The sequence below is a fragment of the Arachis hypogaea genome, chromosome 9 (assembly GCF_003086295.3).
Source record: "Arachis hypogaea cultivar Tifrunner chromosome 9, arahy.Tifrunner.gnm2.J5K5, whole genome shotgun sequence".
Lineage (NCBI taxonomy): Eukaryota > Viridiplantae > Streptophyta > Magnoliopsida > Fabales > Fabaceae > Arachis > Arachis hypogaea.
The window spans coordinates 12,667,098-12,694,760 of record NC_092044.1 but is presented as its reverse complement, the minus strand read 5'-3'; the positions used below and the strand labels follow the sequence as shown (position 1 = coordinate 12,694,760).

At 34.5% G+C, this 27,663-nt stretch overlaps 2 protein-coding genes across 6 annotated transcripts; one reads left to right on the top strand and one right to left on the bottom strand.

Annotated features, from left to right (window-relative positions):
• The first annotated feature begins 826 nt into the window (after positions 1 to 826).
• On the top strand, positions 827 to 5,053 carry LOC112710423 (uncharacterized). Of its 4 annotated transcripts, none has more exons than XM_072203858.1 (8): positions 827 to 1,125; positions 1,276 to 1,365; positions 1,645 to 1,700; positions 2,717 to 2,812; positions 2,911 to 2,988; positions 3,179 to 3,241; positions 3,766 to 3,939; positions 4,698 to 5,053. In XM_072203858.1, the coding sequence occupies exons 1-8, from the start codon at positions 930 to 932 to the stop codon at positions 4,827 to 4,829; spliced, it is 885 nt and encodes a 294-aa protein (XP_072059959.1). In that variant the 5' UTR covers positions 827 to 929; the 3' UTR covers positions 4,830 to 5,053. The 4 variants fall into 4 exon arrangements, with proteins under 4 accessions (XP_072059959.1, XP_025618411.1, XP_072059958.1 ...); XM_025762626.3 differs by having other exon boundaries at positions 4,688 to 5,053; XM_072203857.1 differs by having other exon boundaries at positions 3,763 to 3,939.
• Positions 5,054 to 7,056: 2,003 nt separating this feature from the next.
• On the bottom strand, positions 7,057 to 9,787 carry LOC112710422 (protein ELF4-LIKE 4). Of its 2 annotated transcripts, XM_025762624.2 has the most exons (4): positions 9,567 to 9,787; positions 8,910 to 9,036; positions 8,716 to 8,779; positions 7,057 to 7,750 (listed from the first exon to the last, which is right to left on the bottom strand). In XM_025762624.2, exon 4 carries the CDS (start codon positions 7,714 to 7,716, stop codon positions 7,372 to 7,374), a length of 345 nt encoding a protein of 114 aa, XP_025618409.1. In that variant the 5' UTR covers positions 7,717 to 7,750; positions 8,716 to 8,779; positions 8,910 to 9,036; positions 9,567 to 9,787; the 3' UTR covers positions 7,057 to 7,371. The 2 variants fall into 2 exon arrangements, with proteins under 2 accessions (XP_025618409.1, XP_025618408.1); XM_025762623.2 differs by lacking the exon at positions 8,910 to 9,036.
• Positions 9,788 to 27,663: the final 17,876 nt, after the last annotated feature.

Below are 27,663 nucleotides of genomic sequence, written 5' to 3'. Positions count from 1 at the left end.
TCCATCTCCCTTATATTATTTCTGACCATCTTCCATAGAATACTTGCATGATTCACACATGACAATATACTTCCATTATATTGTGTTTTTGTATTTGAAAAAATCTTTCTAAATATCCGCCAGAATGTTAGTTCTCAAAATCTTGCAAAACACCACAACATCCTATAACAAAGTATTATACCAGTAATTATCTAATATCTAAAAAAGTGAGCTCCTTAGTCTCTACTCTGACCATAATTATTAAAAGCGGATTGGTTGAAGTTCAAACTCCTTACCTGAAGGAAATAATAAAGTTGATAGAACCACCAAATTACAATGCTTTTTATTAATATAAGTATAAATTATAATACATATATGATTTTTATTTTATTTATATTTAATTTATTTTAATTTAAAGTCACTTATTTTTAAATTAATTATATTTTATTTAACTATAATTTTATATTTAATACAAATTAAAAAGATAAATAAAATTTTTTATTAATCACAATTTATTTATTTTTCATGATTATACGATATCTATTAATATTATTTTTTTCAATAAATATTTGTAGTATATAATAATAGGTAAAGACTCATATACATTTGTCTTTATATGAAGTTGATAGTTGAAAATCGTTAAATGATAATTTAGTTAAACTTGTCAAATCATTTAATGGTTTTTAAATATCAACTCCACGTAAAAACAACTGTACATGAACAATGATCCAGTAGCTTAACTAGTGACTCGACCAATAACCCAATGATTAAACTAATAATCTAGTAACCCAATAACTTGACCGATTTGATCACTGGTTCGGTTATGATAACTATGACTCCTTTGTCAGAAAGAATTAAGAAACACGAATTAGTAAGGGCTTTTAGGGAATTGCAGAGTATTATCCTTTCAAGCGGGAACCAACGGTTGGAGGAGGGCGGCACTGCCAACAATGGCGTTGGTGTGTTCTTCTACGCTTTCTTCCATCCTTTCCCTCCAAAGCCATCATCTTCTTTTGGATTCTCAAACTTCAACCACACCATTTCGTTCTTCTTTCCTCTTCATCAACACAGATAACTCATTTTCTCTTGTATGTCATGCCAAGAAGAAGCTCACTTTTTTCGACCAAATTCTCGATTACATCGAAGGTGGATACTTCTCCACGTACCCTCTTTTTTTCTCCTTGGCTTCTTAAAATCATACTCCTCCTTTTCTTCTCTCATTATAGATTAACGAAAATAATTTTGGATACTATTTTTCCTCTATAATCAAACATGTATTAATTAATTAATTTCTAGGAGGTCCAAAATTAAGAAAATGGTATGGTGCACCTGATCTCCTTCCAAAAGATGACACTAACACACAAGATGAAGAGGATGATTATCCGGGTAAGTTATTTTAGTGGTAAAAATTTAAGTACAGTTAACTTCGTTCATATGAACTTGGATGTGAAGTTGATAGATGAGAGTCTTTACAAAACAATTTAATCAAAATTGTCAAATTATTTAACGGATTCTTAGTTATTAACTTGGCATGAAGGGAATTACATTTACTCGAATATGAAATATTGATTCCGTCCATCAATACTTATACTTAACTTGATAGTTTCCTCTTCTTCTTATTTGTTTTGAAATTTGATATCACACAATTGTATTGTACCAACGCAGAAGATGAAATCAGGGATGCAGTGCTAGTAACAGATGGAGATAGTGAGATGGGTCAGGTCTGCTTGCCAATTTTTTTTAAAATTATTATTACAAGCTTGCCTTGTTATTGATATATCAAAATCTTGTAATTCAAGAACAATTTTCTTATCAACAATATTATTTACACTGGCTGAAAAGTTGGTCCCTATTTCTATACTAAATTTACAACTAACTGAAACATTAAGCAACATATGTATAGATGTAATACATAGGATTTACATTGAGTGGAAAGAGTTTTATTTTAATGCACTCACGGTGTAAAACGTTTTACATAATCGTCAAGTTACATCCGTTCTTTTAAATTATCATTTACGCTATTAATGTAAAGGTGATTGCTCGCATATATATTGTAAGCATACATAGAATTCCGAGGCGAGAGAAAACAAACATGCGAGTCCCTCTTTTTCTTTTTTCTTTTTTTTTTTTCTTCTCTTCAATGAATACACCTTTGTATTCTATGCATTGTTTTGAGTATATATGCGAGTCTTTTTCTAATGTAGAAGGTAATTATTTTTACTTACATGATTAAATGTACGTATAAAACTTCTTTACATTGGCAATGTATCAAAATTAAATTTTAAAGACAATTGCCTCCGAAATTCTGGAACCTTATACTTCATAAATATGTATCCATTGTCTTGATTGACTTATATTAAAGGGAAAATTTTACTAACTAGTTTGGTGAAATTCATCTTGACGACTTCTATCTGATTAGGAAGATTGATTTTCCCTTAAAAGTTATTTTTTAGGAATAGTGTTATAATTAGAGGAGTATTTAGTGCTATATTTTACAAAATATATAACTAAGAGAGCTGGAATTTTCTTTTTGGGGTTAACAAGGAGCAATTTTAAACTTTTTCTAATTTTCAAATAAGCCATGTCGAGAAATCACTTTTTCTAAAAATTTAAACTAATAGGAGAAGATACACGAATATTTATATCTCTAACACACAAGCAATATGCATTACCCTGTATTAAAGGAATCCATGACATTAAAGCCTTGTTGAGTCAATGTTTTCTGGGTTTTACACAGATGGTGATATTGTCACTAATTGTGAAGCGAACTCGAATAAAGGCACTGGTAAAGGATAAACGGGCTGCACTTGAAGCCTTCGGAACTTATGTTGAGGTGGATGAAAGTTAATAACTTTTTTTTTCATTTTTTTTATAGTTCCTTATTTAATCATGATTATTATTTACTCATTGCATGATATTTGTTGGGAACAGTCCATGACAGGTGATACAAGTGACAATCAATTCCTCAAGAAAGCTCTCAGAGGAGTTCGCACAATTATATGCCCAAATGTATGTATGAACACCTTAACTCATTTGCATTTGTAAAATTTGAACAATGAAACTTGATCATTTTTTAGTGTCAAAATTTTGCACTTATAGAGACAAAGACAAAGACAAAGGTGATACTATTATATTTGTTGTCCTTAGAACAATGTTCCAAATAGATAAATGATTGAATTATTTCATTATTGTTTTCCAGGAGGGTTTTCTTTCCAATGTTGGGAGCCTTCAAGGGGTACAACATATAATCCTCTTATCACAGGTACCCTTTTCCTTTATTATCCCTAGTAATGCTATTTTCTAACTAAGGTAAACTATCAAAATGGTACCCAAAAGTTTATGGTGTTGACAAAAATAATTTTGAAAGATACAAATGACAAACAAACTCTCAAAAAGTCAAAATACTTAAAATGGTGACAAAAATAACCAAATATTAAATATATATTCTAAAAAAAAAGCTTTAGAGATAATATCTTTTATGCGATTTGTTGCAAGCATTATTGGAAATAACATTTGGATAAAAATATCTAAATAGATATAAGATTTGGAAGAATATACTAGCTTATTTCATATAAGATTTGATGTTTTATGAATGCTAATTTGATTAAGTATTTACCCAAACATCATATTGATCCTAATTTTTTTTTTGGTCGATTCACAACTTTATTTCTCCAACAAAGTTGAGTCATAGGAGAAGCATTACTCTTCTCAAGCTTACTTTCCGTTGAAGAAAACAAGAAGAGTGTTTATTTGTTGCCTTGTTTTGTTGTTTTAACAAAGTAGCAGTTGTCAGTTTATAGTGGTAAAAGTGGGATCCAATCTATGATGAAAAGCAATGCAAAGAAATTGGCAGAGCAAGATGAATCAGTGTTGAAGAGCTCAGGGATTCCTTACACCATTATTAGAACCGGTGCATTTCAAGATACAGCTGGTGGAAATCAAGGCTTTACCTTCGACCAGGTACATACAACACCCTACATTTTTATTTTTCTTCTTTTTGATGATGGAAACAATCTGAGACATAGTAAGTAAATGTTTCATAGGATGTTTTTACTTATCAAACCCAAAACAAAGCATGCTATTGCTATCAACTAATCTCTTCACTAATTGATATTGCTACTTGTTATTAGAACATTTCTGTGAGTGCTATTCTGATCTAATGTTAGCAATCCTCTTTCTATTAAAAGGGTTATTTCTAGTTTATGTTGGATCAATATGATACAAGTATTGAATAAGGTACAATAAAATATACAGAAATACCATGTGCACATTAAAAATCAAATACCAAATTAGCTACTATGTATTTGTGTATAAATACATATATAGTTTAACGAATTTTTATTATGTATTTTTGTATTTCAATCTGCATTTCTACTAGTGGTTGATTTTGGAATACACCTAACATGGTTGTAAAAAATATGCATATAATAGGACAATCTGGCACAAAGTATCTCGTGTTATATAGGTCCGGTCATTCGGAAAAGGACCGCATAGAAAGAGTGTAATATAGACAATTTGATTTACTTGCATTATATTTGACAGAATACTTATAATAGTCTCAATAACAGAGAAAAATAAACAGCCTCGTATTTTAGATTTAAGAAAGAGTTACAAGTAAAAGTTGAAGCAACAATATTTGATGAAAACAAAAGTAGTATTAGCATGGCATTGAACTCTATTGATATGCACTAATATATATACAAAGCAGGGTTGTGCAGCTAGTGGAAGTATTAGCAAAGAAGATGCTGCCTTTGTTTGTGTACAAGCCTTGGACTGTGTCCCACAATCTGGATTCATATTTGAGGTGGCGAATGGCCAAAATCAAGTTTCAGATTGGAAACAATGTTTGACAGCGTTGATGGAGAAACCGAATCAATGACTTCAATGATCTTTCACATGGCACCCTATTTATTTTTTCTATTCTAGTGTTTGGTGAATACTAGAACCGCATTTTCATCAACACCCTGTTGTGCAAATGAATGGGGATGAGATAAGTTTACTTAGGCTCATCGGCTTAACTATTTTATTCAATTTTTTTTTTTTAAATTCAAACTCGACATGCATATTAAACCAATCGGGATGGCAGCATTTTCATTTGTTATGGCAGTCACCAAAGTCCCAATCAATTCATTAATACAGGGTTACAGAGTTATAGCTCACTAATCTGTTTAAACAAATGTCGGGAGTTCGAATCCCGTCTTGTGCATGCAGTAACCCGTTGGACAAATTCTTAAATAGAACTCAAATTCGCGACGGATTAGTCTTTGACCTGGGAATATCGTGGAAAACCAAAAAGAAAAGCATGTCATCATTCTTTTCTTCCTCCTAATTTTTAAGCATATCATCGTTCTCTATCATCAGTTCATCATTAGGACGACATGGATTCTCTTGTAGTAGACTTGGACAACATTGATTCTCTACTACAATATTACATATATGAGAAAGTATATGTAATCAATAGTTTTTTAGCTACAGCTAATAATTCCATTACTGTTAATATATGCATGTTGGATAATAGTCATCTTGTTTTCTTAGGTTTTGGATGAATATTAGCTAGAAAATTGAAAATTGTTGGTCATGTAGCTGGTCTTCAATTCTTAAGTCCAAAATCAACCTTAGCTTACATTGCTTTTTACTTAAAATTTTACCCATGATAACTATGATAACAAAAAAATGTGCCAGGTTTTGGATTGTATAATTTCATTAATTTGAGACTCCTTTCTGTATGTTTCTTTTATTTTTATTTTATTTTTCCTGGTCTATGTCTATGGTATTTTTAGATCTATAGATGAGAGAGCTAATTTCTCAAAAAGGAAAAAAGAAAAAAAGGTTGGGGGGATGAGAAAATAAAGGGTAAAAACTAAAAAGTAAAAACTGAAAATAATGGGCATTGAGTAGTTTAATAAATCTAATGTGAATTAAACTTCTGCACATAATATTGTGCTCTAATATGGGTATGTGCATAGCATTTCAATTTTACATTATTATCATTTTATTCTAAATAATTCATGTATGTCTTAGCTTGAAAGGGTAAATTATATTTAACCAAAAGATTAAAACTTTTCCATTATCCCAAGAACAATTTTTCTCAAAATGTATTATAAAAAAGTACAGTGCAAAAAGCTTGTTTCCTCTATAAAGCTCTGTAGTCTTTAACTCCTAAGAAAAGAGAAGGGAAACTGGGAAAGGGGTTGCATCCTAAAAAGTAAAAACTAATAAGCATCTCTGACCAAAAAAAAAAAAAAAAAAAAACTAATAAGCATCCAAGACCAAGAGGCTCCAAATAAAGGCTTCATCATGAATACACCCTTCTTTAATCTTTCATTTGCTTTTTAGTATTCTTGGTCAATTATTTATTGCCACTTTTAATGGTTTGGCAGAATGCCAACTTTCTTTTCTTTTAGTAATCTTTCTACCATCACAATCATATGCAATGCCATTGCCCCCACCCAAAAGCCAGGAAAAGGTACTCATGTCTTACAACTTCAATCATATTCCATGTGATTATTAGCAGTGACTAGTTACAATATGGGTGTGTTTGGTTACCAAGATGGAGTTAGGCTACCTATGATCACTTTCTTTATTCAGACAAAAAGCATCTTCAACACATTTAGCAAAAAATAGCTCCTGAAGTTATCAAATTATTAAATATAATCCTCCATTCCAATCCTAGAAAAGCACATGAAAACAAAACAATACTCCACCTATATTCCCTTTTATTTGTCACAATCAATTTCATCACATAATTATTGTATTTATTTCATGAGTATTACCGGAATGCCCAAAACCCCACATCTAGTAGTATTAAATGCTTGATGTTGTATTTGAAAATGGTTATTCCTCCTGTGATTCTCCATGTTCCTTTTAGTACTCAACATCTACTATAAAAAGTAACAAATGATTAGCACATTTAAGTGATAACAGACCAGCACACAACCTCCCATAATTTTAATCCTCAGAGTGTGTTAGTCGAAGAGCACAATCATCAATAAATGATGACATTTAGTTTGAGTTGCTGGATGATTGGATCATAGACGTACAGAACCAGGAAGGAAACTAAGAATGACCCATCAAATATTATCAAACAATGCAGAAAAATTTAATCACTATCAGCAATGTCAAATAAGTTCAAGCTTGGAAAATTGAATTAATGGCCCACTGTTTTCCATTTCACGGGGCTAACGAGTTGCTTGAAATTACAATTATATGGTACACAAATTGGTACAAGAGATTAGATCATTAACTAAAGCTCTATGCCCTCCAGACATAAACCCAATATGGAACACAAAAAATAATTTGGAGAGTACTTACATAGTCCCACTCGACAATTTCTATCCGCCATTAGAACGAACATGTTGATTTAACTACTTTCAAACTCATATCAATGATCAATCAGGTAGATCTAATTCTCTTCTGACTGATTTTTCCATCAGATTTCAATGTTCCACTTGAATCCCCTTCAGATGAAGCTTCCCGAGACTTGGTGAAAGAACCGGAAAGATCAGCATAGAGATCAACCACCCTTCTGATGTTGCTGTTGAGCTCTCGAATCAAACCGACATTTCTGCTCAAGTTATCGGGCCTCTTGGATTCATGGTTTTGGTTTATCTCATTGATTAGTAGCCTATTCTGGTTCAAGATATCTTGGGCTTGCAACAAGTTCTTTTGAAATATTTGTAGAATTCTACTATCTACTTGAGTTGTATTGCCTAATTCTCCAAATATATCACCTTCCATTTCAATTATGCTTATGATTCAGTTGACAAATGCACTGGAAGAAGAAGTAGAAGAATGAATGAATGAATAGAAAGCAAATACATTGACCAATATGAAGAAGAGAAGTGGACAAAAGAAGTATGAGTTATCTCACAAAATTTTAAAGAAGAAAATAAAAAGTGAGCAATTGGATGGGATGCTAAATCATTTGATTGCAGGAGAGGAAAGAAACTCAAAAAGTTGGCTCAGTATTTTTTAGGCCAAAGAGAAGCACAAGACAATCAATACACATATTTTTATCATATTCTTTCCTCTATCAGTTAAGCAACCAAGAAAAAGGGTGCCCTGTGCAATAAGAGTTTGCATAAGATTCCAAAGACCAAGCAAATGACATTATCATCAACAATGCTAGTGTTAAAGGTCGCTGGCTACTGTTAACCTAATTATTTTCCAACAAAACATCATTTCAGTTTCAAATTACAGCATTACACAATGCTTCCAAGAGTAAAAATAACCAAGAGTGAAAGGACAAAAGTACTAACACATCTTGCAAATCCATTTCATAATTTTCTCTAATCTAAATACAATCTGTCAATTAAAAAAAAAAATCATAACCAAGCAGCCATTTGCAGAGCTTGTCCCTCTAATTGTAAAACTTAAATAATTGTAAATGTTTCCAAAAGCCCTTCATAGTTCCAATGAGTTCAAACTGAATAATCATGAATGAAAAAAAAAATTATTTGTAAATAGAAGTAACCATTAGATATAAGATTCAATCTAGATTTAAAAAAAAAAAATCAAAACCTATATACAACGGGGAAAGAAGAGATATTTGGTGTAAACAGTATATTTTGATATTTCTAAAATTTGAATCAATACCTCTTAATTCAAATGTAAGATATTTATCATTTTGACTGGTGTTATATTTATTATTTTTATACACATTTAATGAATAGAAGGCCAGATTACTAGGCACTAAGAAATACACTAGAAATAACCATAAAAACATTGTCCACTCACACAAATGTTTCGTCGAATCTATCTCTTAGGGCCGCCAAAATTGAGGATTGATCTCCTCGGGAACCTGAAATTAGCATAGAAACAATTATTCACAAGTTAAATGTGAACATACAATTTAGGATCTAATCCCAATTCTCAATCCTCTTTCTTCAACCTCATAATAAAACATTACTCTTATTAATTCACCCACTCACATAGCAAAAGAAAAGTCCATACAAGAATCAATGCAAGCCACCAAGAACTGAATAAGTGGGTTGAATCATTGCAAAAAGCGCCTTTGACCATCCAAGAGGAAAACAGAACAGATCATGCCACTCAACTCTAAAGGATGAAGGAACAAACCCAAGGTACAAACTCAGAATTTCTAAGAAACAACCAAGTTGAACATTCATAAATACTAAAACACGTAAGAATGGATCCATGTATTCATTTCAAATTTATATTTAAGAGTTCAAATTAACAATAGAACACAAAATCATTTTATCAAAACAAAATCAAGCAACTAAGAATCATAAAAGTTACATTCCATAAGCAATAGAAGAAAGTATAAAAAAGAAAATCAAGAATAGAAAATCACACAATAATCACCATGAACAACCGAGAGAGAATAAGTAAATACACCTTTCAACTAATGGTGCAATTTAGTAGCAAAGGACCAAAACACACGACAGAAAGAACCTACTTGTTATTGGGGCATTTCATCAAGCATGTTAAACGCAGTCATGTAAAGGAAAAATACATTGACCAAACGCATCAATTTATCATCCCCGTGAACACTACGATAAGATCAAGAGAAACCATAACAAAAAAGAAAACACCTACGACAAGTTAAGAGGAAGAAAGAAGCGAACCAGAGAGGCGCAGAGAGAGAGAGGAAAAGCGAGCGGCGACTGAGATGGCGTAGCGACGACAGAGACTATGGCGGAGAGAGAGTCAACGCATTGAGAGAGAGAGAGAGAGAGAGAGAGAGAGAGAGAAACATGGATCGAAAAGTATGAAGAAGAATAAGGAATGAGGGGCTTAGCATGAGCCACACCTCCCAAAGTGTTTCCAGGACCTTACTTCAAATATCTTTTTATATTATTATACAGATATTAATTAATAAAACTCGTTTGTTTAGTACACACAATCACAAATTGTTATTTTTTTTAATATTCTGAAAAATAAATTACGAATATGTTTATTTTATTATATATATTTTTTAATAGTAGTTATCGTTTTCAAAATATTTCTAATATTAATTTGTGAGTTGTTACGATATAGATGATTATTAACCATTTCTCTAATTAAAATTACTTGATCAGTACAAATATTAAATAATAAATAATAGAAAAAACAATTATTTGTACCCATGAACTTTACGAACGCTGACAAAAGTACCCATTAAAGAAGGAAACTAACGTTGTATCCATCAAAGATGGATTCCATACGACAAAAGTACCCAAATCCGAAATTTATGTTGACTTTTTAATAAAATTTCAAAATTACCCCACCATTATCTTCAACCCCTCCTCTCTTCTTTCCCAAATCTCAAACATTTTCATTGCCTAAAAACCCTAATTTCAATACCTAAAAATTCCAAATTATCATTTTTCCAACCCTAATCTCAATACCCCTTCTAGTAAATTTCAACTCTCTCTTTATTTTTTTCATCAATTTTACCACTTCTTTGGGATAAGAAGAGACAAAGAACAACAACACAAACAAAAAATTTCAAACTATGGAGGCCCCAAAAGCATGAAATTCTCTTCATCTTCTTCTACTACTTCTGCTGCTCAGAGAAATTCAACTAATTCTAGAATTCTGTGTCACAATTCAGCTACCATTCCATCAAACATTTCTCCAGTTGAAGCAGTTTGGTTGCAATCTTTCTACAATGAGACAGAGAAAGAGCAGAACAAGCATGCCATTACTATTGCTGTTGCTACTGCAGCTGCAGCTGATGCTGCTGTGGCAGCAACACAAGCTACAGTTGCAGTGGTTAGGCTCACTAGCCATGGAAGAAGTACTATACTTGGTGCTGGACATGAGATTTGTGGTAAAATTGATGAAAAGAATTAATAGATGGTTAAAATTTGTTGAAAGGGGTATTGAGATTAAGGTTGGAAAAATGATAATTTGGAATTTTTAGGTATTGAGATTATGGTTTTTAGGCAATGGAGGTGTTTGAGATTTGGGAAAGAAGAGGGGAGGGGTTGAAGATAATGGTGGGGGTAATTTTGGAATTTTATTAAAAAGTCAACATAAATTTTGGATTTGGGTACTTTTGTCGACGGAATCCATCTTTGATGGATACAACATTAGTTTCCTTCTTTAATGGGTGCTTTTATCAGCATTCGTAAAGTTCATGGGTACAAATGGTTGTTTTTCCATAAATAATACTATTTTTTAAAAGTTTGAAAAGTTACACTTATACCAGTATAAATAGAGGACATAGTCAGAGACAATATAAACACAGCAATAATATCAAATATTCATATCTATCTTTATGTTGCCACATATAATATATATTTTTTGGTATATAAAATAAAATAATTAATTATTTCTCCAGAAAAATTTTTTTAACTTTATTTTTAAGGATATAATTTTTTTTTTGAATAAGAGCAAGTTCGTCACACCCTAACGAACTCTATGATAAGTTCGAAAATAAAAGCAGGCCTATTGGAGAGAAAGATCAAGTAGCCACAATTTTTCTGTTTACTTTCTTTCTCCCTATTAACATTGTCGCTACGATGTCAGAAAATCCATTGTTATTCATTCATTACGATGGTGAAATAGTGTATGATGAAGAAGGTTCAATTGTCTTTAGATCGGGCCAACTGATAATTACCTATATGACACCGGAAGTCAACAGTTTAACAGCTTTGAAGAATTTGATATTGCATTCCGTCGGATAGTAGGAATCTAAAAGGGTGAAAAAAATTTACTACAGATATCTGACTGAGTTAGATTGCAATTTGTTTTATAAAAGGTATATTACAATTGTGTTGTCTTTGTCTTTGTTACTAATATATTTATCAGACCATCGTTGTGAGCGGTATTTCTATTGTTTTGAATTAGGTACCGGTTGCGCGACGACGAGGACGTACGGCATATAAGGTCGTGGCACAATATTCATCTGTTGAAATTATACGTGTTTTTTGTTGACTTTGGTGGCCGATGATCATCTGCAGATACTGTCGATGATAGTCCGACGAGTGGAGTTGTTAGACAAACTATCAGAATGATGATGGTGGATCTAAATATGCCACCTGAGGGTAGTCAGGAGGGGTCTAATGTTAAAGTTCGTAACGTTGACTTAATGGATGATGGTCTTGAAAGTCATGATGGTTGTGCTATCAGAGATCCGATAATGGAGCAGTATGAAGTCAACCCCGATGACGGAGACGATGTTGATGAAGAACCACCCGAAATCCCTGATGATGGTGACGAGGAAGAGGAGATGAACTACTACAGTGACACACAGATTGCTCTGACACAGCCTGCCATTTCTCGACTATATGAGCGGCCGGATCATTTCACGAGGTTGAATCTCGATGCAATGACTTTGGATTGGTCGTTTACCCAAGGAGGTTCTAAAGAAGACCCAAGCAACGAGTTTAAGATTGGACAACAATTTGGGAACAAGGAAGAAGTCATGTTGCCAGTTAAGCAGTACAGCATCAGGAGGGCTGCGGAGTACAAAATAGTAGAAAGTGACCATTGGAGGTACAATGCACGATGTATCCAGTTCGGACCTGGTTGTAATTGGAGCATACTCATATCATATTGCCAAAAGCAAGAAAGGTGGGAGGTTAGGAGATACACTGGTCCTCATACTTGCATGCAAACTTCAATGGGGCAAGATCATCGTAGGTTGGATTCGAAAGTGATTGCACAACACATTTTCACGATGGTCAAGGCCGATCCAACAATCAGCATCATGGTTCTACAAGGAGGTGTGGAGGATCACTTTAGTTACAAGGCGTCCTATAGAAAGGTTTGGCTTGCAAAACAGAGAGTCGTCGCTAGAATATATGGCGATTGGGAGGAGTCATACAACAAGCTTCCTCGTTGGTTATTCGCTATGCAGATGTACTTGCCAGGTAAGATTTATTTATGGTTTAGTTATTCGCTATTAAATAATTCAGCCGTGTACCAATAGCCGACTAATGTATGTCCATTTAGGTACTTGGGTGCAACTAGTGACACAGCCCTGGCTTGCCTCCACCGACACTGTGATGTTTCATCGGGTCTTTTGGATGTTTCCACCGTGTGTTGAGGTCTTCAAGCATTGTAAGCCACTTATCTCCATTGATGGCACCCACCTATATGGTAAATACGGTAGAACTTTGTTGATGTCCATAGCGCAAGACATTAATGCAAACATTCTGCCCATTACATTTGCAGTTGTTGAGGGGTGAGCAAAGGAGGCATGGTCATTCTTTCTTTCGTACTTACGGGAGCATGTTACACCACAACTAGGGGTGTTAGTGATTTCAGACAAACATAAGTCCATTGATGGAGCACTGAATGTTGAAGGGAGTTTATGGAAACCGCAGCATGCCTTCCAAGCGTTTTGTACAAGACACATTGCAACCAACTTCATGACCCACTTTAGGAACAAAGACTTGAAGAAGGTTCTTATTAATGCAAAATACCCAAAGTCGCATTGTGATTTCGCTCATTATTATGGCCGTCTAAGGGGCGAAAACGTAGCTATTACAAACTGGCTTGAAGAAATGCCACGGTCACAGTGGGCACATTATGCTGATGAGGGTCATCAATTTGGTCACATGACGACCAATATCTCTGAGTGCATTAATGTTGTTATGAAGGGTTCCCGCAATTTGCCAATCACGACTCTTGTTAAGTCAAGTTATTTTCGTTTGGGTGAACTTTTTGCAAGGAAAGGTTCCAAGGCACTGGCCCAACTTCAGGTCGGTGTTGAATTTTCACAGACATTGATGAAGGCCATAGAATTCAACTTGAAGCACGTGAACACTATGAATGTTTACCAGTTTGATCGATCGAGGACAAACTTCACGGTTGAAGAGTTAGCGGCAGTTCCCGGATCCAGGCAACAGAATTATCAGGTGCTGCTTGATGAGCGCAAGTGTGATTGTGGGTAATTTCAGATACTTCATATTCCTTGTCATCACGTGCTTGCAGCTTGCTCTCATGCAAGACTTTATTGGAAGCGATTTGTTCACTTTATGTACCGCATGGAGTTGGTCTTCAATGTTTACAGATCAGAGTTTCGACCGATAAGACACGAGGATGTCTGGCCATCGTATGACGATCCACGAATCCGTCCCAACCCTCAGACGATGATAAACCATTATTTTATGGTTTATATTGTGTTTAATTGTGTGGTTTTATCATGATCCTTACCCACTTATTCATTAATTTAGCATGCATTTATATTTCCTTCCTGAAATTATTACATGATTGAAAACTGCTTCCTAGAGACTTTTAATTATGCATTTTAATTCTCCTTTATTCCATTCGATGCCGTAATCTGTGTGTTAAGTGTTTCAGGCTTTATAGGGCATGAATGAGTTGGAGATTGGAAAGGAAGCTAGCAAAAATGGAAGGAACACGAGAAATTGAGGAGATAACCAGCGAGAAGTGACGCGGCCGCATGGCTCACGCGTTCGCGCGAAAGAGGAGAAATCGCAGTGACGCGGTCGCATGACTCACGCAACTGCGCGGATTGGAAAAGCACAAGTGATGCGGAAGCGTGGACGACGCGAACGCGTGGCAGGGAAAACGCGAATGACACGTCCGCATGGATGACGCGATCGCGTGACGTGCGCGATCTGCATAATCTGCAGAATTCGCTGGGGGCCATTTTGGACCCTTTTTTGACCCATTTTTCGGCCCAGAACAGTAGACTAGAGCCAGAGAACCTGCAAAAACCAGAACAACAATTCATTCTACACAGTTTTAGTTTTAGATCTAGTTTTTACTCCTCCTCTAGGTTTTTCTCTCTACACATTCATAGTTCTTAGGATTTTATTTTTCTACCACTTTTTGCATTGGGATACTGAGAAGAGTCATTACCTCATCAAGACTTCGTCATTCTAGTTTGTTTTCTTTACTTGGCTTTACTCTTCCATGTCCTTTGCTTTGTTTAATTTTACCATTGGAATATTTTTAGGATTATTTAATACAAGAATTACTTTTATTTTTAATTGATTATTTTGATTTTTATTTACAATGTCTTTAATTCCTTTTCATATGTTATGAATTTTACATTCACAATGAGCGAGTAGTTCCCTAACTTGATGGGGAGTTGATTGAAAGGAACCCTCGAGTTGGAAAGCTTAAAAGAAAGATTGTAATTGGGTTTATTGTTGGATTGCCCTCTAGTCACTAACACCAATCCCTTTTTATTAAGTGGGTTGCAACTTGTGAACGAACGTAGCATTCCAACTTGTTTGACTTTCCCTTACCTAGTAAGAGATAACTAAACAGGATAACCTTTAATTATCAATTAATCTAGAGAGTAATCCAACAATAATGGGGCTTCCAACTAATCAACTCCCAGTCAAGACTTTTATTTACATTATTCAAATTCTCCAATTTAATTTCCTTTTTACTCAACTCAAACATTTTTGAAAACATCTGATTAATAAAATAGCACACTTTTCTGCAACTCGTTAGGAGACGACCTGGGATTCATACTCCCAGTAATTTAATTTTAAATTTCTGTGACACCTTTCTAAATTGATAAGTGGATTTCTGGTGAGTTAAGAACTATACTTGCAACGTATATATTTTAATAATTTTTAATTCACCAATTTCTGCCCGCATCAGACGATGAGAGTGAAGAGAAGCCGGCCCGTGAGCTCCAAGATTCGTAACAACATGGATGACGTTGAGCATAACGGGTAGAAGCGGTGCGGATTGTATTACCAAAGCAGGCACACGCGGAGGACTTGCACCGCTCTTGGTGATGGAGGGGCATCTTCTAGTCGACGATAGTTATAGTTATTTTAAATAAATTATTGTATGCATGAACTATAATGTTATATGTCATTAAATAAATTATTTGTATGCATGAACTACAATGTTATAAGTCATTAAAATAGTTGTCTGTCGCCGTGATATATAACGCATTGATACATAACGCAGTGATATATAATATTATACATAACTACTGTTTTCTTCATAAATAATCTATAAACGAGATGCTACTAACCCCGCCCTCGCCTCCCACCACGTGGGCCAGCATGTCATCCGTGGGGCCTAGGATCGAGACACCCACCTGTCCCACAAGCAGGTGGTCTGACATCTCGCTGACCATGACCAAGTGGAAGGACCAGGCCAGGCGCTGGAGTACTCATCTGATCCCTCATCGTCGTATAATCCCCAGTGGAGGATGACCCGCTAGAATGATCAGTATCGAGGTGGCATGGCAAGTATGCAGACTGAGGTGGTGTAGTGTGCATCTGTGAGAATGGTTGGGTCTGCTGTGGCTTCGTCAACATATCTCCAAATTCGTCCTCACCTCCCTGTAGGTGCCCGTCATCCAGTTCGACACCATCAACGTGACATCAATCATGTCCTGCTTATCCAGTATGGGCTGGTACTTGGGCTGGGGTCCGAGATCAGATGGGCTGAAAGGTATCTAAAATTGGGTGCCGATGTCAAAATGAATGCTCGCTTCTTGTCGTGACCCCTGATGACTGGTTCTGGCCTCCGAATGATGTGACCTAGGCAGTCTCAAAGACAATAGTCACCAGGAACGGGTCCTGACACAGATCCCACCGTCTGGCCTGCATCCTCGGCACCGTGAGCCGGCGTGCTGACAGGGTCTCTCTCGCGGGGAACCTCGTCGGGACCTTGCCTCCCCCGCCCTCTGCCGCATCTACCTCTCCCCTGGCTTCCCCCGCCCCTACCTCTCCCTCCTCTGGCAGCTAGCCTGAGCTCCGGCAAGTGACCATCATCTAGCTAATGCAAGTCTGGAGCAAGCGGATGATGTATGGGCAGGTCCTCTGGCACCACCCTAGCAGCGACTAAGTGCTGGTCACCCAGACCGAATAACTCTGTGTGTGCCCACTGTAGGTACCATGTCATATACGGGAGGGACGGACGCAGGTCTATATAATGATATATCAGCAGACGATGGTCTGCCCGAGCATCCCACATCTCATGCCAGCCACTAAGCAGCTGCGGGAACCACTTGTCACAACCGAATGTCCCATCCAACCTGTGCATGTCGTTAATGTTTAGTGGCCTAGTCGGAATGTGCTGCAGGACACCGAATTGACGTACTACCTGGTCCACCTGATGCCACTCGACGATAGCGAAGCAAAGCAGTGAACATACAACCGCCGCCGAGGCATCCGCCTCTGCTATCGCCGGTGGAACAAGCCCAACCAGTTACGGGTCAGCATATGGGGTCCAGTAAACCTGTTCACAAAACACAGATGTCCGACGAAATTCAAATAATCATATGCAACAGGTACAAAAGTAAACTAAACATTAATTTCTAAAAACTAAACATTAATCACTTACATCTAGCATCCCAATCTTGTACAGCGTACACTTGTACTGCCTCAGCCTGTTCTCACCTGTGGCATTGTCCGACCGATACTGAACCCACCTACACAACCAACAACAATAATATTTTATCCTTTGTTATTAATAAACAACTTAATAATGATATGAATAACTTTGGTAAGTGTTTATAATACCTCTCGACCAGGGGAAAGCGACGAGCATCAAAGTCATCGGGCCGTACTAATGAAATACGGTGGTAGGCCCAAGAAAGCATCAAGCTAACGCATCCTCCCAAGTTATGCTAACCATACTCTGTGGCCCGACACATCTTGCGGTACAGCCATGCCAGCCATAGTAGCTAGAATCTCGATTTAACTCTTAAAATCTTTCGATATTACGATTTTAAATTAGTTTATCGATTTTACGAAATTTGTACTAAGTCTGACGATTTTACGATTTAAATCTTGTTAAGATTTTACGTTTTACGTTTTTTATTTACTTTTTCGATTTTACGTAAAATCTCAATTTTTTCTACCTTGATGCCAGCACACCCAAACCCCACGATAACCAGCCACACATATCAAGGTCCTCCAACAGGGGAAGCCACCTGATATGCACCCGAGAGTCAGATGTATCGGGAAAGAGGATACTCCCTATCAACTGCATGATGTATCCTCTCGTGTACCTCATCAAGCACTCCTCTGTGGCTTCCTGCTCCAGCTCTCCACAAACTGTATTATGGAACCAAGTGAGCTTCACAGTCCACTTTGTCTGTGACTGTCTGTTCTCTGGGCTGAAAACAACACCCAGAATCTGCTCACATAACTCCTCAATGGTCCGTCCCTGATGGTGCTGCTCCCATCTACCTATGCATCCACTCACAGGATCACTGTCAATCTTGAGTTCCAACTGATAGGCCACGTCCTGCAGGGTGATAGTCATCTCCCCGCACGGTAAACGAAATGTATGGGACTCAGGCCTCCACCTCTCTATCAACGCCGAGACAAGTGACCAATCGTGCTCGAATTTGACCATATAGGCCACGTACTCAAACCTGGCTCATCTCAGATATGGCCTAATATGCTCCGGCAGCCGTGTCATCAGATTCTGTCTGGTGCGCAAGATCCGATATGCCTAGCAAATGGAAAAAAATTAATAAAAAAGGTACTGTGAAGAAATATAATAGCAAGTTCACATTTTATTCAATACAATAAAATAAAAAAGGTTAAAAAATCATACCACTCAATCATGCCTCCCAACAATGTGCTTAGCGTGATCCAATCTATACATCTCATGCTCATAACTCAATAACTGCTGCTCCATCGAAACACAATCTAGTATAATAAAATCACAAACTAGGTTATTAAAAAATAAACTAAATGAAAAATAGCTTATAACCCTACTAATTTGAAGTTTACCCTATTTAACTGACGTCGTCATGTAACTAATTAATTTATAACTAACTCAACTCTAAATTTTATTGTTCATGTTTCTTTCTTATCTAAGTTAACCTAATTAATTATTCCACTAATTACCTTTTAATTCACAATGCAAGCTGATAACTATGACTAAATTAACTAATAATATACTTTCTTATATTCATTAACATGTTTATAGACAATAATCAGTAACTATACTAAAAAATGGTAACATAAAATAATTTACCTAACATAACAACACTTAAAAGTACATCTAACTAACTAACATGTAAATAGTAAATCTGTTATTCTAACCAACAAACAATCTATACCTAACAATTTTATCTAACATATAAATAGTAAACCAAATAATTCTAATTAAGATAAAAAAAATAGACTATTATTTACTAACCTGGAACTGAGAAAATTACCCACACTAAACTTTACAAATGTCAAAAAGACAAAAAAGAGTAATAGAGAAAATTTGGATTGGAAAATAGAAGAAGAAAGGGACAAAATAAAAATGGTCCCACGAGCTTAAATAGTGTGGTGAACTTATCATAGAGTTCGCCGGAGGGTGCGACGAACTTGCTCTTATTCCAAAAAAAAAAAATCGTATCCTTGAAAATAAAGCTGAAAAATCTTTTCTGGAGAAATAATTAATTATTTTATTTTATATACGAAAAAAATCCTATATATATATATATATGAATCATTTATATTTTATTGAGATAATAATATTGGTGGATATTAATACTAGAGTCTTCTATTTATACTTCTTTATTTTATATTTATTTTCTTTTCATTATTTATTTATTTTACAACACGTTATTAGCACGAGACTTTGATCAAATTTTAGGAAGACTCGTGTAATAAATTTTTCTTATGTCAAAACTCTCTCATATTGAATTTAATGCTTTTAATATATCTGGAAATAACTACTTATCATAAATATTAGATGCCGAAATTCATCTTAATTCAATGGATCTTGGCAATACCATTAAGGCTGAAAATAATGCATCCCAAAATGATAAAGCCAAAGTTATGATCTTTCTTCGTCATCATCTTGACGAAGAATTGAAAAATAAATATCTCACACTAAAAAATTGTGCATATCTGTGGAAGAACTTTGAAGAAAGGTATAATCATAAAAAAACAGTGATATTTCCTCAAACCCAATATGAGTGGACACGCTTGCGTCTATAGGATTTTAAACCCATAAATGAATACAATTCAACAATGTTCCGAATTATCTTACGAATGAAATTATGGAAAAAAAATTGATAATGACATGTTAGAGAAAATTTTCTCGATCTTCCATATCTTGAATGTGTTTCTACAGCAGCAGTATCAAGAAAACGAATTTAAAAAATATTCTGAGCTAATGTCTTGCTTTCTTGTTGCTGAACGTAACAATGAATTACTCTTAAAAAATCATGAAGCGCGCTCAGCTGGCGCCACCCCATTTCCTGAAGCAAATACGGTAGATTATAACCACCGAAGAGGTAAATGACAAGGTTTTGGTAACAAGAAAAATTGTGGAAAGAAGAAAAATTATGTTCACAAGAAAGGATATCATTAGAAGTGGGATAAAGAAAGAAGTAATGGGTAAAATAAATCAACAGAGGATAAATATTTCTGTTGTGGTAGAAAGGGTCATTGGTCACGTACCTGTCGTATCCCAAGGCACTTAGTTAATCTTTATCAAGCACTTTTGAAAAAGGATGTCAAAGGAAATGAGACAAATTTTGTTTCAAATGATGTTGCTAAAAATTACACAACTCATTATAAAATATCTGATTTCTTTGAGGATCCTGGAAGAAATATTAGCCATTTGATCAATGATAGAAAAGTTTAATATTTTGGTTCGTTAAGTATTTATATAAATAAATAATGTAAAAAATTTTTGTTAAGTTTTATTCCCAATGTATTTGAATTTTAAGTATGACGTATATAAATAATATTTAATAAAATATTTATATTTATGAATTTCAAAATCACTAAATGTGTCAAGTTCTGAAATAATAACAATAGTAATAATAATAATATTTTAGTATATGACACTATTTTTATGTACATTGCTTTTTAGAAAAACAATTCCAATCAAGAATACAATTTTATTCTGCATGTACTGCTACTTATTTTATTATTATTTGTCTTTGAAAAAAAGGGTAAGGATATATAATGAAGATGTTTGTCTTGCGGATAGTACAAGTTCGCATACCATTCTCAAAAGTAATATATATTTTACTCATCTTGTACCAAAAAAAGAATATGTTAATATTAGGGTTAAGTATTTTTTTTGTCCTTCACGTCTGAGGTCAAAATCAAAATCGTCTCAGACCTTTTTTTGTTATTAAAACCATCCTCAATATTATAAAATGTTATAAAATCGTCCTTTTCTACTTCAATTTTAATTTTTTTTTATCAAATTACCCTTAATAATTAATAAAAATAATATTAAAAACAAAAACAAAACAACCCCCCAAACCCACCCCCCAGGTATCTCTTAACTTTCTTCCCTCTCCAACCATTCCTCCATCCCCTTTCAGAGACTCATTATTAGCTGAAGATGACCACTTTCCCTCCTCCATGGCCGGATAATCCATTTTCCGATCACTATTCTCAACTGCCGGTGCAGCGGCCTGCCTCACCCTTGCAGGGGACTGATTTGTTCCTCTTAGATTGGCTCTGACCCACGACAGATCTAGTTGCTCCATTGTCGGTTCGGGTTGCCGGAGACCTAGAACGCCAGCTGGAATTCTCACCGACGTCACGACGGCGAGTTTGATTCCTCGATAATACATTCTCCATTTGGTCCCTGCTCTGAACAAGCCTCACCGACGCACCATCACCACTTGCTTCTTCTTCTTCTTCAATTATGGCTCCAATGCAAATTAGGGTTCCCAATTTCTCTTCAATCTTGAACAACAATGGTGGATTCAACGCTGTTCATCATCCACAACAGCAAGAACATTGGGATTATGCTTCTTCAACTTCTTCTTCTTCTAATTTTTATTCAATCTTGAATAATAACGTTGGATTCAGTGCGGTTCATCATCCACAACAGCAAGCACATTGGGATTATTGGACCAATAATGAAATTGCTAGTAGTAACAATCTTAATTCTTTAGGATCATGCGATTTTGGGAACAATGCTATAATTGATTCTACTAATGGTAATGCTATCATGTTGTTGTTCTCTGTATGGAAGGTTTTGGGTTTGTGGGGTTGTTGGGGTTGGAATTTGGAGAAGGTTGGTGGTGGGTTCCATTTGGGTGTCTCTGAGAGGACTTCTTTGGGGTTGGGGGGTTCCGAAGAGGGATAGGAGGAAGGGGATGGGGATGGGAGAAAGTGAAGAGATACCGATGGGGGGGTGTTAGGGGAGAGGGTAATTTGTTTTTGTTTTTAATATTGTTTTTATTAATTATTAAGTGTAATTTGGTAAAACAATTAAAATTGAAGTAGAAAATGATGATTTTATAACGTTTTATAACGTTGAGGATGATTTTAATAACAAAAAAGGTCAGTGACGATTTTGATTTTGGCCTCAGACTTTAGGGACGAAAAATGGTACTTAACCCTTAATATTAGTATTAGATCAAACAATGTGATAGATGGCTCCGGAAGAGCCATAATTTTGTTTCTCAGAGGAATAAAATTCATAATAAATAATACACTATTGTTTACCAAGTCTCTAAGAAACTTGCTGAGTTTTAAAGATATTCGCTGAAGTGAATATCATATTGAAATAATGAATGAGGAAAATCATGAGTACTTATGTATCACAACTCATGATTCAAATAAAAATGTTATATTAGAAAAGTTGTCCTCACTTTCTTCTGGGTTATATTATACTAAAATTAGTACAATTATATCACATGCCATTGTAAACTAGAAGTTTACTAACCCAAATGAATTTATAATTTGGCATGATCAATTGGGGCATCTTAGAACAACCATGATGTGGAGAATTATTGAAAATTCCCATGGACATTCACTAAAAAACTAAAAAATTCTTAAATCTAGTGAATTTTGTTGTGTTGCATGTTCTCGAGAAAAACTAATTTTAAGGTCATCACCAGTAAAAATTGGATTTGAGACTCCTGGATTCCTAGAAATGATTCAAGATGATATTTGTGGACTTATTCATCTATCACATGGATCTTTTAGATATTTTATGATCCTAATGGACACATCTTCGAGATGGTCACATGTGTGCCTATTGTCTTCGCGCAATCTGGCGTTTGCGATATTACTTGCTCAAATTGTTCGATTAAAAGCACATTTTCTAAAATTTCAATCAAAGCAATTTGTCCTAATAATGCTAGTGAATTCACTTTCCAAGTCTTTGATACTTATTGTATGGCTAACAGAATAAGCGTTGAATATCCAGTAGCTCATGTTCATACACAAAATGGATTAGTAAAATCACTTATTAAACACCTCCAATTAATTGCTAAACCCTTACTTATGAGAACGAATCTCCCAACCTCTATTTGGGGCATGCCATTTTACATGTTGCAGCACTTATTCAATTGAGGCTAATAAGTTACTATCAATTATCTCCTATGTAATTAGCTTTTGGCTAGCAGCCAAATTTTTTCCATTTGAGGATATTTTGGTATGCGATAAATGTTCTAATTGTCCCACCTTCTCGTACCAAAATAGGAACTCAAAGAAAATTAGGAATTTATGTGGGATATGATTCTCCCTTTATAGTGAAGTATCTTGAGATACAAATAGTAGATCTGTTTAAAACTTGATTTGCAGATTGTCATTTTAATGAATCAAATTTTTCAATATTAGGGGGAGATAATAAGCTTTTTGAAAAAGAACTTAATTGAAATGCATCATTCTTGATGTATTTAGATCTTCGATCAGAGCAATGTGAACTAAAAGTTCAAAAGATTATACACTTGCAAAGAATAGCAAATGAATTGCCTGATGCATTTTCTGATATGAAAATGATTACTAAATCTTATATACCAGCTGAAAATGTTCTAATTTGAATTGATATCCCAGTCGGACAAATGGCCACCAAAATAAATTCATGTCAGAAGCATGGTAGGCTTATCGGTACCAAAGACAAAAATTCTCAAATAAAAGAGGTAAATACTATTTATGTTGAAAAGGATAAAGACATAGTAAAGACATCTGCAGTTGTCCAAAATTCTGATATAGTTTTAACGCAAAAAGATGTTCAGATACCTAAAAATACTAAAAATTGTGAAAATGATATCTCAATAAATTAGGTCTTTACATGAGAAAAATAGAACCGAAAGAAATAATTGTCAATGAAATATTTTTATATCATGTGGCATTACAAATCATGCATGAAAGTAAGGTTCTTGATCCAAGACCAGTCGAAGAATGTCGACAAAAGAATGAATGGCCGAAATGGGAAGAAGCTGTGAAGGCTGAGTTAGACTCACTTACAAAACGTGAAGTATTTGGACCTGTAGTATGTACACCAGAAGATGTAAAACCTGTTGGATACAGATAGGTATTTGTGAGAAAATGAAATGAGAAAAAGGAAGTTATAGGCTACAAAGCTCGACCTGTGGCACAAGGTTTTTCACAAATGAAGTTATGAAGAAACATAGTCTCCTGTAGTAGATGCAATAACTTTGCGTTATTTGATCAGTTTATCTGCATACCATAAACTATATATGCATCTAATGAATGTGGTAACGACCTATTTATACGGATAATTAAATTGTGATATCTATATGAAAGTCCCTAAAGGATTAAAGATATCTAAATCATCCAATGAATATTCGCAGAAGTTATACTCAATAAAATTGCAAAGATCTTTATATGGTCTAAAGCAATATAGACAAATGTGGTATAATTATTTTACTGAGTATTTGGCCAAAAACGGATTTAAAAATGATGATATATGCACATGTGGTCTCACAAAGAAATCTGCATTTGGATTCATTATAATTGCTATGTATGTTGATGATTTAAATACTATTGGAACCACTGAAGAGATTCTAATAATTATAAAAGCTCTAAAAGAAGAGTTTGAAATGAAAGATCTTGAAAAGACTAAATTTTGTCTTAGCCTGCAGATCGAGCATACAAAAAATGATAAATTTATTCATCAAACAACATACACAGAAAAAGATCTTGAACAGATTTTATATGGATAAATAACATCCATTAAGTACCCAATGATTGTAAGATCTTTGGACGTGGGAAAAGATCAATTCCGTCATAAAGAAGAAAATGAAGATGTCTTTGGTCCTGAAGTACCATATCTTAGTGCCATTGGAGCGCTAATGTACCTTGCTAATAATACATGACCTGACATATCATTTGTTGTGAATTTACTAGCAAGGTATAATTTCTCTCCAATTAGAAGAAATTAGAATGGAATCAAACAAATCTTTCGATATCTTCATGGAACAGTTGATGTGGGGATGTTTTATTCATATGAATCCAAGTCACAATTAGTTGGCTATGCAGATACAAGATACTTGTCTGATCCACACAAAGAAAGATTTCAAACAGGATACCTATTCACATATGGTGATACAGCTATATCATGGAGGTCTACAAAACAAACGATAACGGTAACATCTTCTAATCATGCTGAAATACTCGCGATACATGAGGCAAGTCGCGAGTGTTTTTGGCTCAAGAGTTTAATTCAATATATTCTGTCATTATGTATATTGATTGACCATAAAATAGTTCCAATAGTTTTATTTGAAGATAATACAGCATGCATTGCTCAACGTAAAGGTGGATACATCAAAGGTGATAGAACAAAGCATATTTTTCCTAAATTCATCTTTACTCATGACCTTCAAAATCAAGGAACTATTGATATCCAACATATACGCTCAAGCGAAAATCTGGCAGATTTATTTAAAAAGTTACTTCCAAAATCCTCCTTTGAAAGATTGATACATCAGATTGGGATGCACCGATTCTGAGATATTAAATGATGTCGACAAGAGAGGGAAGCTGTACTCTTTTTTCCTTGATCAGATTTTTGTCCCTGATGGGTTTTTCTTGACAAGATTTTTAATGAGGCAGTCCTCATCACAAAGGATATTGTACTCTTTTTCCTTCACTAAAGTTTTTTCCTATTAAATTTTTTTAATAAGGTTTTAATGAGGCATATTCATAATGGTCATCCAAGTGAGAATGTTACAATATGGATGACCATCAATCATTCCTCCAATTAAAATCACTTGGACGATACAAATATTTAATGATAGACGGTGCCATCTTTCCAAAGCTTGAAAAAATTAAACTTACATAAGTATAAATAAGAGGCATAGTCAGAGACAATATACACATAGCAACAACATCAAAAACACACACACACATATCATCTATATTTTGTTGAAATAATAATATTGGTGGATATTAATACTTATTCATACTTTTTTGTTTTATATTTATTTTCTCTTTTTTATGTATTTATTTTACAACATGAGTCAAATAAAACTCATTTCTTTAGACTTATGAATTTGTGAGTAAAGTCAGAATATAATTTAAACTCATATATCAAATAATTAAAGTTCAAATTTTAGTAATTTTTTTGAAAGCTTAATTGTATAATCTTAACAGTTTATTAATAAAGTAAAAATTTAAATTAATAAAATATAAATTAAGCAAAAGCAATATTAACAAGAGTAATATCTATTAAACTAATGATGATAATTATTATCTAATAATACTTATAATATGAACAAAATACGAACTTGTATTATAATAAAAAAGTTTTGTTTTTCCAAAGTTAAGAGTGAAACTCGAACCCGAGATCTCTAGGTGGGGATGGGGAGACTAGCCATTTGAATTATAACTGGTTGACAAATATTTTTATCATAATTTTTTTTCAAAGTTAGGAGTGAAACTCGAACCCAAAATTTCTAGGTGGAGATGAAAAGACTATGCCATTTGAATTATAGCTCGTTAGCTATTATAATACAGAAGCTTGAAAGAAATACAAAGATGATTATCAGATTGTAATTTGTGAAATAGTAAGAGAAAAAGAGATTGAACAATGATAAGAGAGAAACTAAAAGAGCGTTATATTTTTTGTATATTAGATACAAATAGTGTAGTGCTTTTATACATAAACCAAAGAGGAGATATTAGCTACACTTAGTGAGAAAGATACTAATCTAACTAACTTGTAACAAATTTCTAAAGATATTAATCTAGCTAATTTCCTGTAACAAACTCTCATCCTTGATCTTTAGCTATTAGTCCTTCAACATGCTGAAAATATAAAGACTGCAACGAAAGTTTTAGATATTACAGAATATGAGAAATTGTGTGTATAAAAGTAGATGCCTTAACACCCTCTTCCATTTCCTTATTTATAGGGGATTATCCCTTTTATTACAATAGCTATTTTACAATTTTATCCTTAGTTTTTGCAAATCTACATGCTCTTTTCGTGGATGATTCAGGAGCTGTGACTTTCTGTGGGTTGATTCAGGGATTCTGTCCTGATTTTGATAGCTTCTATTTTTTTAATTCTATTATAGTTTCTTCTTCTTGCCGGCAATTTTGCCGGCCTTATATTTCCAGCAACCTATATGTTATAAAAATATTCAGGTTTTGAAGCTAGCTTACAGTAATAGGTTATGATATAATAATGTCATTTATATCTTTACCTACTAAAAGTCCTCTTGTTCATAATAGGTGGATTGAGACAACTCAATTTTGACTGGTTGAACATCACTAGCTGCTTCAGCAATAGGTGTTGCATCAATAGGTAGCACATTTTCTCCTTCAGCTTCTTGGTTGGTTCCATAAGAGACAGCAGCACATGTTTGATCGGCTGGTGAATCACTCTCCCCTTCTCCCTTTTTGTTTTTTTGCAGTAGCCTCAGCCGCCGCAGTAGCAGTAGCAGCTGCAGCAACTGCATTAGTCAATCTCTTCTTTTTGCAACCTCTCTCTTGGTGTGACCTTTATCACTACAGTAACTGCAAGTAAATTTTTCAAGCCGCCTTTTCAAATGAGTGTTATCGTTTTTTTTTTAGTGTCAAGCCTCGATTTCTTTTCACC

Bases quoted from the DNA above. Each gene is read 5' to 3' on its own strand.
- LOC112710423 (XM_025762625.3), top strand. From the start codon at position 930: ATGGCGTTGGTGTGTTCTTCTACGCTTTCTTCCATCCTTTCCCTCCAA. The intron at 2,989-3,178 runs GTATGTATGAAC...ATTGTTTTCCAG, and splicing joins GCACAATTATATGCCCAAAT to GAGGGTTTTCTTTCCAATGT. The intron at 3,940-4,687 runs GTACATACAACA...TATACAAAGCAG, and splicing joins AAGGCTTTACCTTCGACCAG to GGTTGTGCAGCTAGTGGAAG.
- LOC112710422 (XM_025762624.2), bottom strand. From the start codon at position 7,716: ATGGAAGGTGATATATTTGGAGAATTAGGCAATACAACTCAAGTAGAT.